Here is a 19257-nt window from a genome sequence, read left to right on the forward strand (position 1 = left end):
AGCTCAAGGACCCGGATTTAAAGAGACAGGAACTCCAACCGTCGTGGGCTGCCGGCGGCCTGTAGTGAGCTAGTCCCGAGGCCTGCGGTGAGCGCCGGAGCTGGAGAGGCAGGTGAGGAGCGGCGCGGCGGGGCCCGGCATGGGGAAGGCAGCGGGCCGGGGCGGGGAGCTCGGCGCGGCCGAGGAGCCAACCCCCCGGCTCCTCCCCCGCCCGCCTGCAGAGCCCCGGGGCACACCCTCCGTGACGTGGCGGCCCTCCCGGGAGCCCATGGGGAGGCTCGCGGCTCCCCGGGACCCCCACGGTGCCGCGTGAGGCGGGGAAGCCGGCGCCTGGCTGTGCGCCCTGGGGAACCCACGGGGCCTTCTCGTATCCCGGCCCGGCGTGCGTCCTCCTGCGCTGAAGCGGGCGCGCTCGGGTGGGGCTCTGGGAGCCTTGATCACTTCCCGCCTGCGTCCCGGACCCGGTGGAGGAGCGATCTTTTCTACCTCGCCGGGGGTCGCGGCCTACTCCGCCCGCCCCACTGTCCCCGCCATTCTCCGAGAGCGGCGCGGGAAGCCCTTCGAGAAAAGCGGCGGCGGCCAGGCCTCAGCGATTTCCCTCTCTGGCCCCTGGGCTGCGGCCGTTGTGAGGGTGCGGAACGAGGGACAGACGGGTTTCCTCAAAGCTGCATTGTGCCTCCTCGTGGCCCAGCGCCTCCCGAGCCTCCCTCAAGTCCACTCCTTTCATAATTGGGGCCCTAGAGGTTGCTCTGCAAATTGATCTTCCAGGGAAAGTGTTGAAACTCACTTGTTCTGACCTCCTTTTATGGGTCTGCCGTACTTCCACCCACCTCACCTCTGTGGTTCTTAAACTTTGAGCGTTATATAGCCCTTTGTGAATGTCACGAAAGTGATAGACCTCCAAAAATCCGTGCATTTTCGAATGTGCATTTTGTATACATTTTTAGAGAGTTCAGAACCGCCTCCCTCCCCCACAACCAGCGCATTCATGGATTCCTTGTAATTTTCCCAACTACCCTGTGATGTAGGTATTTTTTACCCTATTTTAGAAATAAGAAAACAGATGCAGATAAATTAAGTTTTCTCCGAGGTAACAGTCGGTAAACTGTACCGTCAGACTTGCACTCCCATCCCTTATTCCAGGTCCACCAGCTTTCCTTCACACCATGTTGCACTACAGTAAGCAAAGCCTGCTTTTTAACATGATAGCAATTTTGCTTCACAGCTTCTTCAGACAACATAATTCCAGTATACTTAAAACTAGGACTATAAAATGCTTTAGAAAACATGAATATAAGAAGATGCTGATATAATCTGTTTCCATTTGGATTGATTTATGAGTTCCTGTGAGTCTTGCTGCCCAGTTACTTCAGCACTCTCTGATTCAAGTTGCTGAATTATAAACAGGTTAATTGCACATCGGGAGCCTCTTCTTGAAACATAACGACTTCACCGATCATGATAGGAGCTGACGTTAATCAGTGAGAGCTCTTGCTGTGTGCCCAGCTGTTTTAAGGGTTTTACTCTTAGAATAGCTATTTGAGTTAGGTCCCATAATTAGTCACATTTTACAGATGGGGAAGCTCAGAAACAGAGGTAAGTAACCCATCAAAGTTATACAGCTGGTACGTGGCGGAGTTAGGATTTGAACTCAGGCAGTCTGATTCCAGGCTCTGCTTAGTTGTCTCTCAATGTAGGGATTCTAACTCAATTCCAAATCTGTATAGTGGCTTGATTTCTGAGGATGGTGTATGTGTTAAACTTCACAATAAAAACTTTATGAACATAATGTAATTTTTACTGGTGATTAAAAAGAAACTTCAGGACCGGGCGCAGTGGCTCATGCCTGTAATCCCAGCACTTTGGGAGGCCAAGGCAGGCGGATCACCTGAGATCAGGAGTTGTAGACCAGCCTGACCAACATGGAGAAACCCCGTCTCTACTAAAAATACAAAAAAAATTAGCTGGGCATGGTGATGCATGCCTGTAATCCCAACTATCTGGGAGGCTGGGGCAGGAGTATCATCTGAACCCTGGAGGAGGAGGTTGCGGTAAGCTGAGATTGCCCCATTGTACTCCAGCCTGGGCAACAAGAGTGAAACTCCACCTCAAAAAAAAAAAAAGAAACTTCAGGATCTTGTAATACTTAAAGGTCATCATCTATTATGAGTATCATATGTTGCTGATGACCTAAAAAGAGCTTTTATGTTATTTGGATTTTCTTCATTGTGATTTACTAGATGTACATGTGTGCATTAGATAATTGAACACCCTTTTGTGAGCTGGCTTTTCCTGTATCAGAACTCTTTCATGCTGTAGAGTAGACAATAAATGTAATACTTTGGAAAGTGTTTGATTAGTCGTCATGGATTATATAAGAGGCTGGCCTTTGGAAAATTGGAAGCCTATCTCCTTATTTATATCTTTTTTTTTTTTTTGGCCTCCTACCCTTTCATGCAGCTATATGTCTTTGGCTTTCAAGATCCCCTTTCCACAAACCCTCCGTGCACTCAGCCGAAAAGAACTGTACCTATTCCGAGAACATCACAGGCCTGATGTAAGACAATTCAGCCAGTGGTCAGAAACAGATCTGCTTCATGGACACCCTGTCTTCCTGAGAAGAAAGCCTGTTCTGTCATTCCAGGGAAGCCATCTAAGATCACGTGCCACCTGCCTTGTTTTCTTGCCAGGGTTGCATGTGGGACTCTGCAGTGGCCCCTGTGAGATGGCTGAGCAACGGTTCTGTGTGGACTATGCCAAGCGTGGCACAGCTGGCTGCAAAAAATGCAAGGAAAAGATTGTGAAGGGCATATGCCGAATTGGCAAAGTGGTGCCCAATCCCTTCTCAGAGTCTGGGGGTGATATGAAAGAGTGGTACCACATTAAATGCATGTTTGAGAAACTAGAGCGGGCCCGGGCCACCACAAAAAAAATCGAGGACCTCACAGAGCTGGAAGGCTGGGAAGAGCTGGAAGATAATGAGAAGGAACAGATAACCCAGCACATTGCAGGTAAGGTAGAGAACACTGCTTTCCCATCTTACTGGTGCTGACAGAAAGAGGGATAAGGAGTTCAATTGCTTGCTTTCTCTTTTTTTTAACTTTGTTAAAGAAATGGGGTCTCACTCTGTTGCCCAGGCCAGTATGTAATGTCGCAGTCATAGCTCACTGCAGTCTTGCACTACCAGACTCAGGTCATCCTGACTCAGCTTCCCAAGCAGTTGGGATTACAGGCACAAGCCACCATGCCCGGCCTTTAACGTTTTATTTGGAAATAATTTTAAACTCACTGAAGTGTTGCAAGATTAAAAAGAGTACAAAGAACGTTCATATTCCTTTTACCCATATTTACCAATTAACATTTTACTCTATTTGCTTTATCATATTTGTTCATGTGCTCTCTCTCTTTACACACACACACACACCTGCGTGCACTCACTTTAAACCATTTAAGAATAAGTTGCATACATCATGGCCCTTTAAAATTCTTTAGTGTATATACCTTGAGAATAGGATATATGACCATTATGTGACTATAATACAGCTATCATCTTCAGAAAATTTGTCCTTGATACAATACTTTACCATCTGTATACTGTTTTGTCAATGGATTGAGTCATACCTTCAATAGCTTTTTTTCCTGCAGTTTAGAATCCCAGTTTAGGATCATATCGGATATTGCATTTAGTTGTATTTCTTTGGCATCCTTTAATCTGAAAAATTTCCATAGTCTCTCTTTTAGACATTGATATTTTGGAAGAATAGAGTACTGATTACTATCCTTTTACCTTTTTTCCTGTAGCATATAATTCATTACTGTACTTAACTAATTTGATACTTAATTGTCTCATATTTGGCCAATTAGGAACCCCTTTACACTGTCCTCTGTGTCCTGTATACCCTCATTACTTTTTTAAATATACTTCTTTACTTTGGGTATAGCAGGATGCTTTTAGTCTTATCCTATGTGCATCCTTCCCCAGCCCTGAAATTCACAATTTCTCTGGGCAGTACAGATTTCTGTTAGTGGGAAATGGTATTAAAGAATAAAACCTGGATGCTATGTGTCCACATTGTCATGGGCTATCTGTTTCTTTCTTTTTTTATTTTTTTTTTGAGACAGAGTCTCACTCTGTGGCCCAGACTGGAGTGCAGTGGCACTATCTTACTGCAACCTCTGCCTTCCAGGTTCAAGTGATTCTCCTGTCTCAGCCTCCCAAGTAGCTGGGACTACAGGCACATAACACCACACCCGGCTAATTTTTGTGTTTTTAGTAGAGACAGGGTTTTACCATGTTGGTCCGGCTGATCTTGAACTCCTGACCTCAAATGATCCGCCCACCTTGGCCTCCCAAAGTGCTGGGATTACAGGCGTGAGCACCCAGCCATGGCGTGTCTGTTTCTAAGCCCTTTCAGCAGACAGAGCTAGAAAATATATGCATGTAAAATTCATACCTATATATGGCTATATAACATGTTTGCATGTACACGCATATTTACATATGTATATTTTAGAATTTATGCCAATACCTCCAAATCCAATTAGTCCTCTTTGACCTTCAGCGTCTGTAAAATAATGTTCATATCTTCAATTTTGTTCTGGTCACTATAGGAAGACAGTTAACAATGGCGCTAAAAATGGGTATCTGTCCTTGTTCTTTGAAAGGAAAAAAGACTTCCAGGAAGGAAAACTTTACTTCCCATATCCTTTATTCTCAGGGTCCCCATCCCACCTTGCACTGCCTTAGCTATTGGCCTCAGCCTTTGTTACTTCTTGACCCATCTTTCATTTGGAGGAAGAGAAATACAGGTAGAGCTCATGACTCAGATAATTAAGCAGCTGGAAATTTTCCTTCCTATGCTAGATTGACATGCTCCGTGATCCTCATTTACTTTTTGTTCATCTCTAAATTGAAGCTAATTCTGTGGGGTTGGCGTTCCCTAAGTTTCATCCATCAAACTATGATTTCTGATTTCCCCAAATTGTTATTTCTGGAGACTTATGTATGGGATAAGAAGTGGAGAATGTTGATGAAAATTTAAGTTACTAATAGAGGTAAATCGTAACTGGATCTTTTGTCTCCAGAATATCCTTCCCTCCTCTCCCCGTAATACCCTATTACCTATTACCCCCACTCAAAAACTACCAGCCACCAGCCAGCCTTGGGCTAGTGCTAGGGTAGTGACTTAACAGGCAAGGCTCTAGAAGCCGTTGATAGATTCTTTGGATGTTTTCTCAGAGATCTTTCACTGAAGGATATTTTATCTTCTTTTGTGATCCTACAGATCTGTCTTCTAAGGCAGCAAGTACACCAAAGAAGAAAGCTGTTGTCCAAGCTAAGTTGACAACCACTGGCCAGGTGACTTCTCCAGTGAAAAGCGCCTCATTTGTCACCAATAACAATCCCCGGAAATTTTCTGGCTTTTCAGGTAAGATAGGTTAGGGCTACTTTAGCTGTTATAGTGCTGCTTTTATTTTGTATTCTACTTAGGATTCTGGCTAAGAGTGAAAATTCTGTGCTATCTCATCTCATAAATAATTTGCTTCTGTCTGAGCAGAAACAGGTAATGGCTAATGCTAAGCCTTCTACTTGATTTTTATGTTTGTTTGTTGGTTGGTTTTTGGGTTTTTTTGAGATGAAGTCTTGCTCTGTCATCCAAGCTGGAGTGCAGTGGTACATTCTCGGCTCACTGCAACCTCCACCTCCTGGGTTCAAGCGATTCTCCCACCTCAGCCTCCCAAGTAGCTGAGATTACAGGCACCTGCCACCATGCCTGGCTAATTTTTGTATTTTTAGTAGAGATGGGGTTTCACCACGTTGGCCAGCTTGGTCTCGAACTCCTGACCTCAGGTGATCCACCTGCCCTAGCTTCCCAAAGTGCTGGGATTGCAGGCGTGAGCTACTGTGCCTGGCCAGCATTCCACTTGTATAGCGTTTCTTTCTGTACTTTAACCTCTATTGCAGCAGAAAGATTTGTTTTGTCAAGACTTTTTCCCCTTGAAATAGTTACCTGGGTCAGACAGAGATTATTAGAACCTGTCTTTTACTTCCTTGTGTTTTGATAATGAAGGAATTTTGAGAAATTGTACCCCTGAATATGCCTAGAGATGAAAATATGGAAGAAGGGAGATGTCATGCATGGATCTCCCTTCTTGATTCTTACAACTGTTTGTTCAAAACACTGGAACTTTATGGAACACAAAGGAAGGAAAAAAAGATCTGAAGGATATTGCTGTTTGTTGGGAGGCAGTACAGCCTAGGGATGAAGCTTGCAGACTTTGGAATCAGTGAGCTCTGGGTTCAAATCCCATCTCCTAAAGGGGAGGACTGTGGCTATTATTTGTATATTCTTTGTAGGACAGATGAACAATAAAGTGTTGTTTCCTTTTCTCTTCACTATAATACACACATGCACACACGTGTATACACACATATATAGTTTCTTTTATATAAAATATGGAATTGCTGTTTCATAGACAGGGATTCAGGAAGACTTTGCTGGGGCATGTGGTGTAGATGGGAGTTGAGAAGGTCAGGATCATTTATTGGCCTTACGTAAACAGCGTTGGACTAGGGGCTTTTACATGTGTAGTTTCATTTGTTCTTCAGTTAACCCTAGACAGTACTTTTATTTAGGAAGTACTTTTTATTAGGCCTTTTTTATGACTGAGAAAGTTGAAGTTCAGGGTTATCATGGAGTTAGTATTTGCACTGAAGTCTGACTCCAGTATCTGTGCTCTTTTATACTACACTGTGTTGCTACGTTTATTGTTTGGAGACATTCTTGTGATTGACTCAGTTGAAGAAAATAAATGAAGCCAAACCACCTGGCCTTATTTTAGAAGTCATTTGGAGATTGAAAGACATTTTATGTGATTGAAAGAAGCCTAGACCTGAGGTCAGAAGACTTGGGTTCTGATCCTTGACAGCTCAGATCCCTGAGCATGTCCTTACTTCTCTTCAGCCTCTGTCTGTGAAGCAGCAGTGGCCTCTCCTACCATAGTGTTATGTACAGGGTGCTATGGGAGCATAGGCAGCAATATATAAATTACTTTCCCCTCTGCTTCCTTGAGGTTGTGTATTTATTTGTTTAAGCTTCATCATATCTCCGTGCCTCATCTACCCCATAGTGTTCTCATGAGGACTATAAGAGATAACGTTGCAAAAACGGTGCCTGGCTCTATAGGATTTTTATTATTTTAAAATTCTGAGGTTGGTTTGTTTGTTGTTTGCTGGTAGGCCAAAGATAGAGAAGAGTCCAGGTGATGAGAAGGACGGCATGTTTCTGGAAGGGCTCCGGTGTTGGGGATGGAATTTGAGAGGAGTTGAGAGAAACAGTATTTTAGTTCTTGCAACCTGGTTGAACATTGACACTTTGGAGATTTTGTCCCTTAAAATCGTATTTAGATTCCGTATCAGAGATGAGGATGGATTTATAATTTACAAAGCCCAGACAAGAAGCAGCGTACAACAGCAGTTAGCTTAGTAATGGCTCTGCCACAAGCTTGGGAATAAAATTTGGTTTGTAAATGGTCACGAAGTGATCGATGAGTGGCGCATAGTTATTTTTAAGCGTCTGGAGGAAAGCCCTGCCCCTTGACCACCTTTTGTAAAAATGTATTTTTTTTTTATAACTGCTCCTTGGGGAGCAGGGTTTTATTTTGACAATAAGAAAAGAAAGGTTGAAGTGGCAAGGGGTGGGGATGTTGAGTGTACTAGTGGGATCTGACTTTCTTAGTAGTGTCTTTGTCCTGGCTCTTTCAACAAGGAAGTGGGCCAGGAAGTCATTTGCTCTTGTCAGACCTCAATCGCCTTATCAGTAAGAGACCATTGAACTAGATAATCTTTAAGGCTTCTTCCAGCTCTGACAACCTGTGATAGCAGTAATTTCACATTGACTAACATGTGCCTTGATTTCTTACTCCTTTTTCATGCCAACTTTTCTGGGGTCAGCTTTACAATTGCTCTGAGAATCTTCTGACCGCTTTATTTATTTATTTATTTATTTATTTATTTATTTATTTATTTTTTAGAGACAGAATCTTCCTATGTTGCCCAGGCTGGTCTCAAACTCCTGGGGTCAAGCGGTCCTCCCACGCTGGCCTCCCATAGTGTTAGGGTTACAGGTGTGAGCCACGGTGCCCAGCCAGTCCTGATCATTCTTGGCATGACTTCGGTCTTTATTCTTTTGTGAAGTGCTCACATAAAGAGATGCACATCAGTCTGATGTTTTGCTTGGTCTAAGGAGGCCATTGCTCCTTTACCATTAATTAATAGCTGTAAGATTTGAGAAAATTACTTGGCCTCCATTTCTTTATCTGTAAGATGGGTGTAATGACATCTACCCCAAAGGTCTATTCGGGGAGAGTAAATAAAGCTAAAGTACCAGCAGAATATCTGTTAACTTCCTTCCTTCCCTTTCTTTCTTCTCAGAAAGGCAGAATGAATTCATCTCTGTTGTTTCTCCAACAGCCAAGCCCAACAACTCTGGGGAAGCCCCCTCAAGCCCCACCCCTAAGAGAAGTCTGTCTTCAAGCAAATGTGACCCCAAGCATAAGGACTGTCTGCTACGGGAGTTTCGAAAGTTATGCGCCATGGTGGCCGATAATCCTAGCTACAACACGAAGACGCAGATCATCCAGGACTTCCTGCGGAAAGGCTCAGCAGGAGGTGTGGCATGAGCATCCTGAATAGGCCTTTCCTCCAGAGAGCTCAAGGCCATGACTGCCTTCCAGGGCATGTGAGCTGTGTAGTTGCCCAGGGTCCCATGTTTGGTTTAATGCTTTACTGTAGTCTGTCTTGAAATTCTTAATAATTTTGAACAAAGGGCCTCGCATTTGCATTTTGCACTGTACTCCTCAAATTATGTAACCAGTTTTTTTCAGAGCACTTTGGCATCTTTCTTCCTCTCCCATTATTCTGCTCCTAGGAGGCCAGAAGAACCCATCCTATTTGACTAGTTAGAAAATTTACTGTCCTACATATTTAATTAGGTTTTTGTGAACCATATACACAGCTTGGAATAGAATCTTCCAACTCTGTTTCTTTAATTTATCTAACAAATTGTCAATGAGCATCTGTAATGCCCTTGTCACTGGGCACCTGAAGTGAAAGTAACCACTCTGTCCAACGAGAGTTCATCTGTAGGCTAAAGGCAAGGCAGTCACACAGTCCACCAGCCTCTGAACTCCATGCTGCTCCTACTGTAGCAATATGCACAGGGCACTATAGGAGCGTGGGCAGTGATATATAGATATGTTTTGGGCTCTGCTTCTTTGAGTTGTTTGTTTATTTATTGAGACAAAAAAATGTGGCTGTGTTGCCCAGGCTGGAGTGCACTGGTGCAATCTCAGTTCACTGCAACCTCCACCTCTTGGGCTCAAACAGTCCTCCTGCCTCAGCCTCCCAAAGTGCTGAGATTACAGGTGTGAGCCACCTTGCCCAGTCTTCTTTGGGTTTATATATTTATGTGTTTAAGCTCTATTTCTCAAGAAGGGTTCCTTTCTTCTATCTCCAGATGGTTTCCACGGTGATGTGTACCTAACGGTGAAGCTGCTGCTGCCAGGAGTCGTTAAGACTGTTTACAACTTGAATGATAAGCAGATTGTGAAGCTTTTCAGTCGCATTTTTAACTGCAACCCAGATGATATGGCACGGGACCTAGAGCAGGTCAGAGGAAGGGGAGGGAGGGTAGGCTACATTCCAGGTAGGGTTTTGCCAAGCCAGGCACCTGCAGCCTCTTTTTTTTTTTTTCTGGTTGGGACACATACTGTTTTAGGAAACTGAAACCCATTTGAGCAAGCCTTTATTACTGGGGGAGCTGAATGTGAGGCTATAGCTGTTAATTTCGTAAGTTTCTGAGGGCGGAAACCATACCACTGCTGAACCACAGAGGCCTGGTTCTCAAAAGTCAGGATTTCAGACTTGCCCCCTCTGTCTCTCCTGGGGCTCTTATTCTGTACTCTTTTTTCTCGCTTGTTTTCTCCTGTAACTTGGGTTTACCAAGCTTTGGTTTGTTCGTGACTCTTATCCCCGGTACCATGGCAAGTTTCCATCCCCTTCTAGGAATTGTGGATGGGCTAGTGTCTCTAAGAAGTAGGCTAGATATGTTGAGTTGGGATAGGAGCTATGATTGAAATTTCTTGATTCATGTTCAGTCCTGGGTCTTGGGGGATACACGTGGCCACCCTAGGGTTGCAGCAGTGGCATTTTGGTTTTTGGAGACAGGGTGACGTGTCAGAGACAATCAGAGTCTTCTTTGAGCAGAGCAAGTCTTTCCCCCCAGCTGCCAAGAGCCTCCTTACCATCCAGGAGGTGGATGAGTTCCTTCTGCGGCTGTCCAGGCTCACCAAGGAAGATGAGCAGCAACAGGCCCTGCAGGACATTGCCTCCAGGTGGGGGAGCTGCCTCCGTCAAACCATGCCCAATGGGGATTGGGCATAAAGAGATGAACTCTCTTGGGAAGGGAAGGTTCCCTTGGGGTTCCAGAGCTCTTCAAGACCAAGTTAAATGTGCCTCATTCCTCTAGGTGTACAGCCAATGATCTTAAATGCATCATCAGGTTGATCAAACATGATCTGAAGATGAACTCAGGTGCAAAACATGTGTAAGTAGCAGCTCCTCTGACAGCCCGAGCTGTCATTTTTTAGCTTCATTTGTTCCCAACTGGTATCAGGACTTCTGAGTCCCAATCAGGATCTGAATCCCCATTCAACTTTCTTTCTTTCTGTGGGACCCTGATCTGTCACTTGACCTGTCTCTGCCTCCGTTTTCTCCTATATAAAATGGAGATAACAGTACCTTTCTCACAGAGTTGTTACAGTTGAAGTGTGGAATCCATTCATGAGTCTCTTGCCTACTCCAGCCCCTTGCTAAGGCATCATGCACACAGGCACAGTATCTCAAAAGAGCTGAATTTTCCAAGAGTTTTCTCTCCTCTTGTAAAAATCTTTAGACAGTAGAACACAACCCCTTCACTACAGATGAGGATTTCTCCTGTGAGGACAGATTGCTGTCCAAAGCCATGGAGTCAAACAAAGGCAGTGGTTTTGTTTCCTTGTTCCTGTACCCCTCGGCAGGTTAGACGCCCTTGACCCCAATGCCTATGAAGCCTTCAAAGCCTCGCGCAACCTGCAGGATGTGGTGGAACGGGTCCTTCACAATGCGCAGGAGGTGGAGAAGGAGCCGGGCCAGAGACGAGCTCTGAGCGTCCAGGCCTCGCTGATGACACCCGTGCAGCCCATGCTGGTGAGGAGTGCTGCCCTGCCTCTGCTCTCCAGCCTCTCCAAGCTCCACATCCTTCGGGCTGAGATCCGATAGGGTATGAGTGTTGAGAGTGCTTGCAAATTGACTGGAGGAGTTTGGGGAAGGAAGAGGGAGGTGCAAGAGGGTATTTCTCAGTAGGAAGCGAAGGCAAAGGAGAACACAGAAGATCTAGTGGAAAGACCTGAGCCGTAGGCCCAGCTGTGCCATCAAGAAGCTGTAGAATCTTAGATGAGTGATTTCGTTTCTCTTGTCCTTCAGTCTCCTGTGTGGATGACGTCTGAGACTGCCTGAGGCATCTCCCTAGAATGGTTTATCTGTTATCTTACCTGAAGACAGATGGATGTATTAAGTAACCCCTGAGATTCTGTGACCTACTGCAAAGTAGATCTGAGAGTTGGTGGCAGAGCCAGGCTTCCTGTGACAGGGTGACTTGGGAAGAGGGAGGACGCATAAGGAATGAAGGCTGATTTTGGCAGACATCATCTTGGGCCTCTGCTCATTTCATAAGAAATGGGGTTTCCTTTCCAGCATCAGTTTTCCTGTGTGACAGGGCCCACCACATATGGTGCCATGCCTACTGTGAGATTCTTTGGATTTTTGAGTGATGTACAGTGCTTTTTTTGAAACTGTCTTGTGTGTCATGCTAACGCCTTGGTTTAGGGTTTTATGTTTGAGATAAGGAAGTGTTCTCTCTCTGCTAGGAATGTGGGATAGCCAGCATCAAAACAGTGAGATCTCCATCCCAGAGATGGGACTATGGCCACCTGCAGTAGTGGCCTTTCTGACTTTTATAAAAATGCCTCCTGGCGTCTGTTCTTTAGTTTGTCATTTAAAGACTGGCATGGATTATATAGCTTAGTGGTTAACCACACAGGTTTTATAGGTGGGCCTAGATTCAAATCTCATTCTTGCCATTCGTTAGTGTAACTTAAGCAAGCACCTAATCTCTCTAACCTTCAGTTTTGTTATCCAAAGATGAAAACAATATTTGTCACATAGGATGTCACAGCAGGGATGAAATGAGATTATGTGTGTGAAGTACTCCCAAAATGGTAGCTATTGTTGTTGGAGTTAGGCTAGCACAGGTAGGCATGTAAGTAAGCGCTCCAGTATCTGGAAACCCTGTTGTAGGGACCCCCGATCACTCACCCTGCCAGCCTCACTGTCACCGGCACTCTTTAACCTTAGCTTCACATAGACCTTTTTTTTTTTTTTTTTTTGAGACGGAGTCTCGCTCTGTCGCCCAGGCTGGAGTGCAATGGCGCAATCTCGGCTCACTGCAAGCTCCGCTTCCCGGGTTCACGCCATTCTCCGGCCTCAGCCTCCCGAGTAGCTGGGACTACAGGTGCCCGCCACTGCGCCCGGCTAATTTTTTTTCTATTTTTAGTAGAGACGGGGTTTCACCATGGTCTCAATCTCCTGACCTTGTGATCCGCCCGCCTCGGCCTTCCAAAGTGCTGGGATTACAGGCGTGAGCTACCACGCCCGGCCACATAGACCTTTTTTACTGGGAGAACTGATGTGTTTAGTAAGAAGCCAGAGGCCCTGCAAGAGCCTGAATTATTGAGAAAAAAATTAAATCTTGTTTCACTGGGCTTTTGCTTGTTGTACAATGAATAGCGTTCATATTCCTCAAAAGGCGAGCTCCTGTGTCAGCTCTGGTGATTATTTTATAGGCAGAATACAACATTGTCCAGCCCTTTCCGTTCCCATCACCTCTTCAACAGCCTTCCCTGAGCATTAATTATGGGCAGTCAGTCCCCAAGACCCAGGTCCTGCCCTCACTAACCCAATTACAAGGTCTTTGGCTGTTGCTGCTTAGCAGCCCCTCATTGAAAGTCTCCAGGCTTTGCTTTCCACACCCCAAGGCGGAGGCCTGCAAGTCCATTGAGTACGCAATGAAGAAATGTCCCAATGGCATGTTCTCTGAGATCAAGTACGATGGAGAGCGAGTCCAAGTGCATAAGAATGGAGACCACTTCAGCTACTTCAGCCGCAGTCTCAAGCCCGTCCTGCCTCACAAGGTATGAGTCCCTTCCTTTCCGCCAGGACCGTCTTTCCCCTTTGTGCCTCTAACAAGTTCAGGCCCAGAGTCCCATAGCCATTCCAGCTGTGGTACACAATAAGGGTTTCTTTTTTATTTGTTGAATGAATTAATTGATTTATTCATTTTTGGAGTCTTCCAGTAACGAAGGGCTGCTCAGCAGGGAGAGCCAAAGAGCCCTGACTTGGGTTAGTGAGGATAGAGCTCCCTGGAACAGTGATACTTCTTTTGCCCACAGTGATGTTGGTTGGGACAGTGAGCTCACTTGGTGAGTTGCTGTGTATCTTTTGTGTTTCCATGTCCCAGATGCTTCCCGTGAGCTAGACTAAGGCTTATATACCACAGGCTATTGGGCTGTCATTCATTAATTTGTTCAAGAATTATTTATCAGATGCTTCCCCATTGTTATAGCTAGTGGGGATATAGCAGTGGGAAAACTGGACAAAAGTTCTGGCCATCATGAAGTTTACATTCTGATATAAACACAGTCTTATGGGGACATCTGAGAGCCAAATTCCTGCTCTAATCGGGGTGGCATTTGGAACCTTACTCCTTAGCCCTTCTCCACTCCCAAGGCTACTGTGAACCTTTGGGGGTGTCTTCAGGAAAAAGCAGCTGGAACATCTGGCTCCGGTAGCTTGTGAGCAGATGGAATTCCTATCCTTGCTATCCTTTTCTTTCCTAGCCCAGATTCAGTTTTTCAGAGCCCCAGGGGGTTCAGGGGAACGTGTTGTGTGGCCCCTATGCTTACCTCAGCCTTGCCTTCCTGCTGGAGCACTGGGAACAAAGCAGGCCATTTGTTTCATATGTTCAAGAGGAGGGCTAAGCAGTGGCCTCATTGTGGAGCTTTAGTGCAGGTTCACATGTTCTGTGAAGCACTGTAAATCACTGAGGAGCTGCTTCTGGTGAGGTTGGTGTTAAATAGACACCATCTGTGACCCAGGAAGAAGTCTAAGCACACTTTTCCAGATTTAGTCCTTTCCTTAATTTTCCCTTACCCAGTGTTCACTCATCCTTTGCCTCTCCTGTGATTTGGGTTCTTAAAGGGCTAGGTTAGGGATTGAAGGGGAATGGCATGGATGTGCTGGCCTTTCCTGTTCCTGCTCTAAGCATCCTGGGTAGTGATGGCTGTGGGTTCAGGGCTCCCGCTCAGAGAAGACACTGCTCAAGTTTCCTTGTTGCACCTGAGGGGGTTCATTTCTACCTTTCTGTTTTCAAGCAGTCTGTTCTCCCCTAATCCAATCCCCAGCCTGACAGTCACACATGTTCCACAGTAGGCACTAATCTCTGCCCACCCACCCTCCTCCTCCTCCCCCAACAGGTTTAATCTCTCTGTTTCTTCCATTTGCCTCAAAAATTGTACCTTCTCTACAGCCCATAGAAAGTGACTCAGCATGGGCTGACCTCTTCCTGGGGCTGGACAGAAGTACTGAAACAGATGGCCTCTCCCTCTTGTCCAGGTGGCTCGCAAGGCCTAGCTATATGTTTTGCGCATTAGCTGGGCCTTCCACATGTTGTTCTGTATCCCATCTGGGGCCCAGGCTTTGCCCTATATGGCATGGTTTGGGGTCCCTGCTGCCATGTCATCCCTCACCAAAGCTCCCCTTCTGCTTTCAGGTAGCCCACTTTAAGGACTACATCCCCCAGGCTTTTCCTGGGGGACACAGCATGATCTTGGATTCTGAGGTGCTTCTGATTGACAACAAGACAGGCAGACCACTGCCCTTTGGGACTCTGGGAGTGCACAAGGTACTGCCTCAGGGCTATATGTGCACGAATGAATGAGTATGTACATGTGGATGCACGCTGCAGTCTGAAAAGGAAGGAAATATCACTTAGTGTGGGCCTTATTCTTCGCTTCTGACCTGTTTCTGGTTTGGTTTTTTGTCTTTTGCTTTTCTCCTCAAAAGGGACTGGTATTGGGAGCCAAGTTATAATTGGGTTGGTTTCCATTTAGCACTATCTGCTCAGTGCCCTTATGGCCCAGGGGCTTCAGAGCAGAAATAGGACTTTTTCATTCGGTGCCTTAGGGGGCCTCCAGAAGTGGACTGGTACTCCTTATTTTGTCATGCTCTGTGACTTTTGTTCTTTGTATACCTACTACCTCATTTTCCCTTACAGAAAGCAGCCTTCCAGGATGCTAATGTCTGCCTGTTTGTTTTTGATTGTATCTACTTTAATGATGTCAGCTTGATGGACAGGTGAGTTGGCTAGCATCTTTAAACCCAGAAACTGCCAGGAATCTGTTTTCATTTCCTCGATGAGGAAGATGGGGGCTTCAGGTTGGAAAGGAGGGTATGGGGAACCAGCTGGCACATACGTTTGCACTCAGGAGCTTGCCAAAGGCAATGGCAAGAGGGAGCTGAGAGGAAGCACAATTGCTACATGGTCCGCTCCCCGTTCAGTGTAAGAAAGAGCCCACATGTTGACTCCATCTCGTCTCTGAGAGCTTAAGTCACAGAAGAAACCCAAACCCCCAAAGAAGTTTCTCTACTAAAGCAAAATGGACTATTGCAGAGAAATAGACTGTGAGCATATGGGGTTTCAGTTTATTTCTCCAATGACACCCCTGGGGGCATAAGGCAGATGGTTTTCAGCTCAAACGTTTTGATTTCAGAAGAGACTGACAACAGGAAGCTCCTGATTATAGGGGAGGCTATGGGTGGGACCATCTTGGAGAGAATGAGCAGTCTTGACTTAGCTGCATCCATATGCTTGTGCCTGAGAAACCAATATCAGCCCTTTCCTCACTTAGAAATGTATCTCTACCCTGTTCCTCCTGCAGCAGCCACATCCTTGATCGGGGAAGGAGAAAGAAGTAGAGAGGGAAGGAATTGGTGGGGGTAGGATTTGGGGTTTGGGTCCCGAGGCTTGTCTCAGCCTGCCTACCCAGGGGTTGGCCTTGGGCCTGGGGCAAAGCAGGGTGCGGGGGATAAAAAATGAGAGTTGGAGTCACTTTTCAAGTGGTACCAGAATTTATACAATCTGGGCTAGAGGCCAGTTCTCCCTTGGCTCGCTTGATGAAGTAGAAATAGGAACTACAACTATGAACTGGCTCTATGCCACAGCTCACAATTGTCCATCTTCGGTCACGATGGAGCCCTTGCAGCCCTTGACAGCAGAGCTGTTACACATGAGGTCTTTGATCCATGGCAAACCCTTTCTTAAAGTAGCAGCTTTATCCTTGTGGCCCTTCCTTCCTCAGAATTCCTAATAAGGGTGGGAGGATCCCGGCCTAACCTCAGCTCTCCTGTTCTCCTCAGGCCTCTGTGTGAGCGGCGGAAGTTTCTTCATGACAACATGGTTGAAATTCCAAACCGGATCATGTTCTCAGAAATGAAGCGAGTCACAGTAAGTGAAGACCCTACGCTAGGCAGTGTCCTAGAAGTTTGAAAGCAGGGCAGAGAACTCCTTGGGTCAACTGCAACTGGAAGAATAAATCTTAATGTCTTATGCAGCCTCCTGATAATGTTTGCATTTGACTGTTGTATATGTTGTCTGCTAGTCTTCACCCAGAAGGGTAGGGCATGGAAATCCTTCCTAGGTAAGCCCCCTGTGTTTCAAAGCCACAGCAGCCCTCTCGTTGGAATGAGAAGCAACCTGCTTTCTAACCCTTTGTCCCTTATATTCAAGTAAGGGTGTTTCCATTGGGCACTTAAGTAGTGTTTGAAAAGGAACAACCCCCTCACCACCTTCTCCACTCTCACACCAACTTCAGCATCTCTCTTGTCCCTCAGAAAGCTTCGGACTTGGCTGACATGATAACCCGGGTGATCCGGGAGGGATTGGAGGGGCTGGTGCTGAAGGATGTGAAGGTAAGGTGGCCCTGCTTGCTTTCTCCTGTCGACTCACTCACAGCCCTCTCCCCTGAGCCTTTCCAGCCCTGACCAGGAGATGGCGGTGGCAGCCTGCAGTGGTTGGGGTGGCTGCTGGGGAAGCCTTTCCAGGGTGTGGGCAGATATGTCCTGGATCTGGAGGGCTGGTTTGTGTGTCTCCTGTAGTGCCTGGAGCCTGAGGGCTCTTCCCCTGAGGGAGGGGCACTGGGCTAGATCTGGTGTGTAGCAGTGAAGGGGTGAACCCATCCTCATGGAGTTGCCTTTCTACTCTGTGGTCTCTCTTTTGCTTCACCTCAGGGTACATATGAGCCTGGGAAGCGGCACTGGCTGAAAGTGAAGAAGGACTATTTGAATGAGGGGGCCATGGCCGACACAGCTGACCTGGTGGTCCTTGGGGCCTTCTATGGGCAAGGGAGCAAAGGTCAGGGTGGCTTCTGCCCACTGGGGTGGTACTGTTTTAGAAGGCATCGCTTGAGGTACAGGCTGGCCTTGTTACTGGCTTGATCTGCCAGCATGGCCAGTCATGACTTCCGAAGTCCTAGGATCTGGGGCCCCAAGCTGGCCTGTTTACTTGGTTAGGGAGAAGTCACTGAGTACCCTATGCTAGCCTAGCAGAAGGACGCTTACCACCAATTATTTTGTCAGGACCTGACAGCTTTCTCCTCAGGGAAAATCTCTTTCCTGACTGGAGAGGAAGCTGGAGTCTGAGGAACTAATACTTCTAAACAATCTGTCATGTGTCCAACACAATTCAACGCCCCACAGCCCAACACGCTGGGTGTGATTATCCCTAATTTACAAAAGAGGAAATCGGGGCTTACAAAGGTTAAAATTACGCAGCCAGTAAGAGGTAGCTCCAAGAGGTAAACTCTGGCACTCTGACGGCTGGGACCCAGGTCTTCTCCCTGGCCCCGGGCTCCCTCTCCTGGGCTCTTGGGGCTGGCAGAGATGGCTCCTCCAACCCACACTCATCTCACACTCCCCTCCCAGGTGGCATGATGTCAATCTTCCTCATGGGCTGCTACGACCCTGGGAGCCAGAAGTGGTGCACAGTCACCAAGTGTGCAGGAGGCCATGATGACGCCACGCTTGCCCGCCTGCAGAATGAACTAGACATGGTGAAGATCAGCAAGGTGAGGAAGGGACTTGGTTGACCCTGGCCTCTGGACTGGCCATGATCACTGAGACAGAGGCTGTGCTTTGGGGATTACGGGTATTGTTTATCTGTCTCCCCAGAAAGAAGGGTTGCAGCTTGCTCAGGGGAGCAGGATTAGGCCTTAAAATCTCTGAATGCCGCCTTGTGGAAAATGGCTTGCATGCCTCTAGGTCGTACCCACTCTGGCCTGGGAGGATCACATTGCTCAAGAGTCAGCTGTTTAAGTGGCTTCTTATAATCTCATTACCAGGAGAAGGGATTTAAGCCTTGATCCAGGTTGGGAACAGCCCAAAATACCATCTTTTCTCCTGTAGGACCCCAGCAAAATACCTAGCTGGCTGAAAGTCAACAAGATCTACTATCCTGACTTCATCGTCCCAGACCCAAAGGTATCAACCCAATGGCTTGGGGTCCTCCAGCCCATAGAATTAGCTTGCAGGTTCTCTAGTGCCATAGAGAATCCATCTCACCTTGCTGAAAGTCCACCCAGGGGTGGGGATCTGGATTTCCAGCCAAGTGATAGGCACAGGGACAGCCGGACAACTCTGAGGAATTTTGAATAGAATTCTTTCTGCAATACAATTGCTTTTTAAAAAGAGAGAGAGAAGAAGAAGAGAGTACCTATCCACTCAGCGCGAAGGGTGTGTTCTAGAAGTAATCTGGCCCAATCCCTTCTTGTACTGACCAAGAAAGAGACCTAGAGAACAAACAGGACTTCCCTAAGGTTATTCAGCAGCAGCAGCAGAACTGGGACCCAAGTTTCCCAGCTGCTAGCCAAAGCCTTCTTTGGTTTTTTGTTTGTTTGTTTTGTTTTTTGTTTTGTTTTGAGACGGAGTTTCACTCTTGTTGCCCAGGCTGGAGTGCAATAGCACGATCTTGGCTCACAACAACCTCCATCTCCCGGGTTCAAGCGATTCTCCTGCTTCAGCCTCCCAAGTAGCTGGGATTACAGGCA

At 46.5% G+C, this 19257-nt stretch overlaps 1 protein-coding gene across 6 annotated transcripts in view; it reads left to right on the plus strand.

Moving 5' to 3' along the window:
• The window catches only part of LIG3 (DNA ligase 3), a 27809-nt gene continuing 8552 nt past the window's right edge, over nucleotides 1-19257 (plus strand). For 3 of the 6 annotated variants that reach the window (XR_001440320.3, XR_013405799.1, XM_015119030.3), the window contains exons 1-16: nucleotides 1-112; nucleotides 2461-3011; nucleotides 5286-5429; nucleotides 8474-8671; nucleotides 9519-9670; nucleotides 10229-10395; nucleotides 10530-10607; nucleotides 11080-11248; nucleotides 13135-13290; nucleotides 14928-15059; nucleotides 15432-15511; nucleotides 16574-16661; nucleotides 17048-17125; nucleotides 17444-17567; nucleotides 18137-18279; nucleotides 18617-18691. Coding sequence is in view for 4 of the 6 variants with exons in the window: in XM_015119030.3 (XP_014974516.3) it covers nucleotides 2465-3011; nucleotides 5286-5429; nucleotides 8474-8671; nucleotides 9519-9670; nucleotides 10229-10395; nucleotides 10530-10607; nucleotides 11080-11248; nucleotides 13135-13290; nucleotides 14928-15059; nucleotides 15432-15511; nucleotides 16574-16661; nucleotides 17048-17125; nucleotides 17444-17567; nucleotides 18137-18279; nucleotides 18617-18691 (2331 nt within the window). In the remaining 2 variants the exon portion in view is untranslated. 6 annotated transcript variants of the gene reach the window in all.

The sequence above is a fragment of the Macaca mulatta genome, chromosome 16 (genome assembly GCF_049350105.2).
Source record: "Macaca mulatta isolate MMU2019108-1 chromosome 16, T2T-MMU8v2.0, whole genome shotgun sequence".
NCBI classification, from domain to species: Eukaryota; Metazoa; Chordata; class Mammalia; order Primates; family Cercopithecidae; genus Macaca; species Macaca mulatta.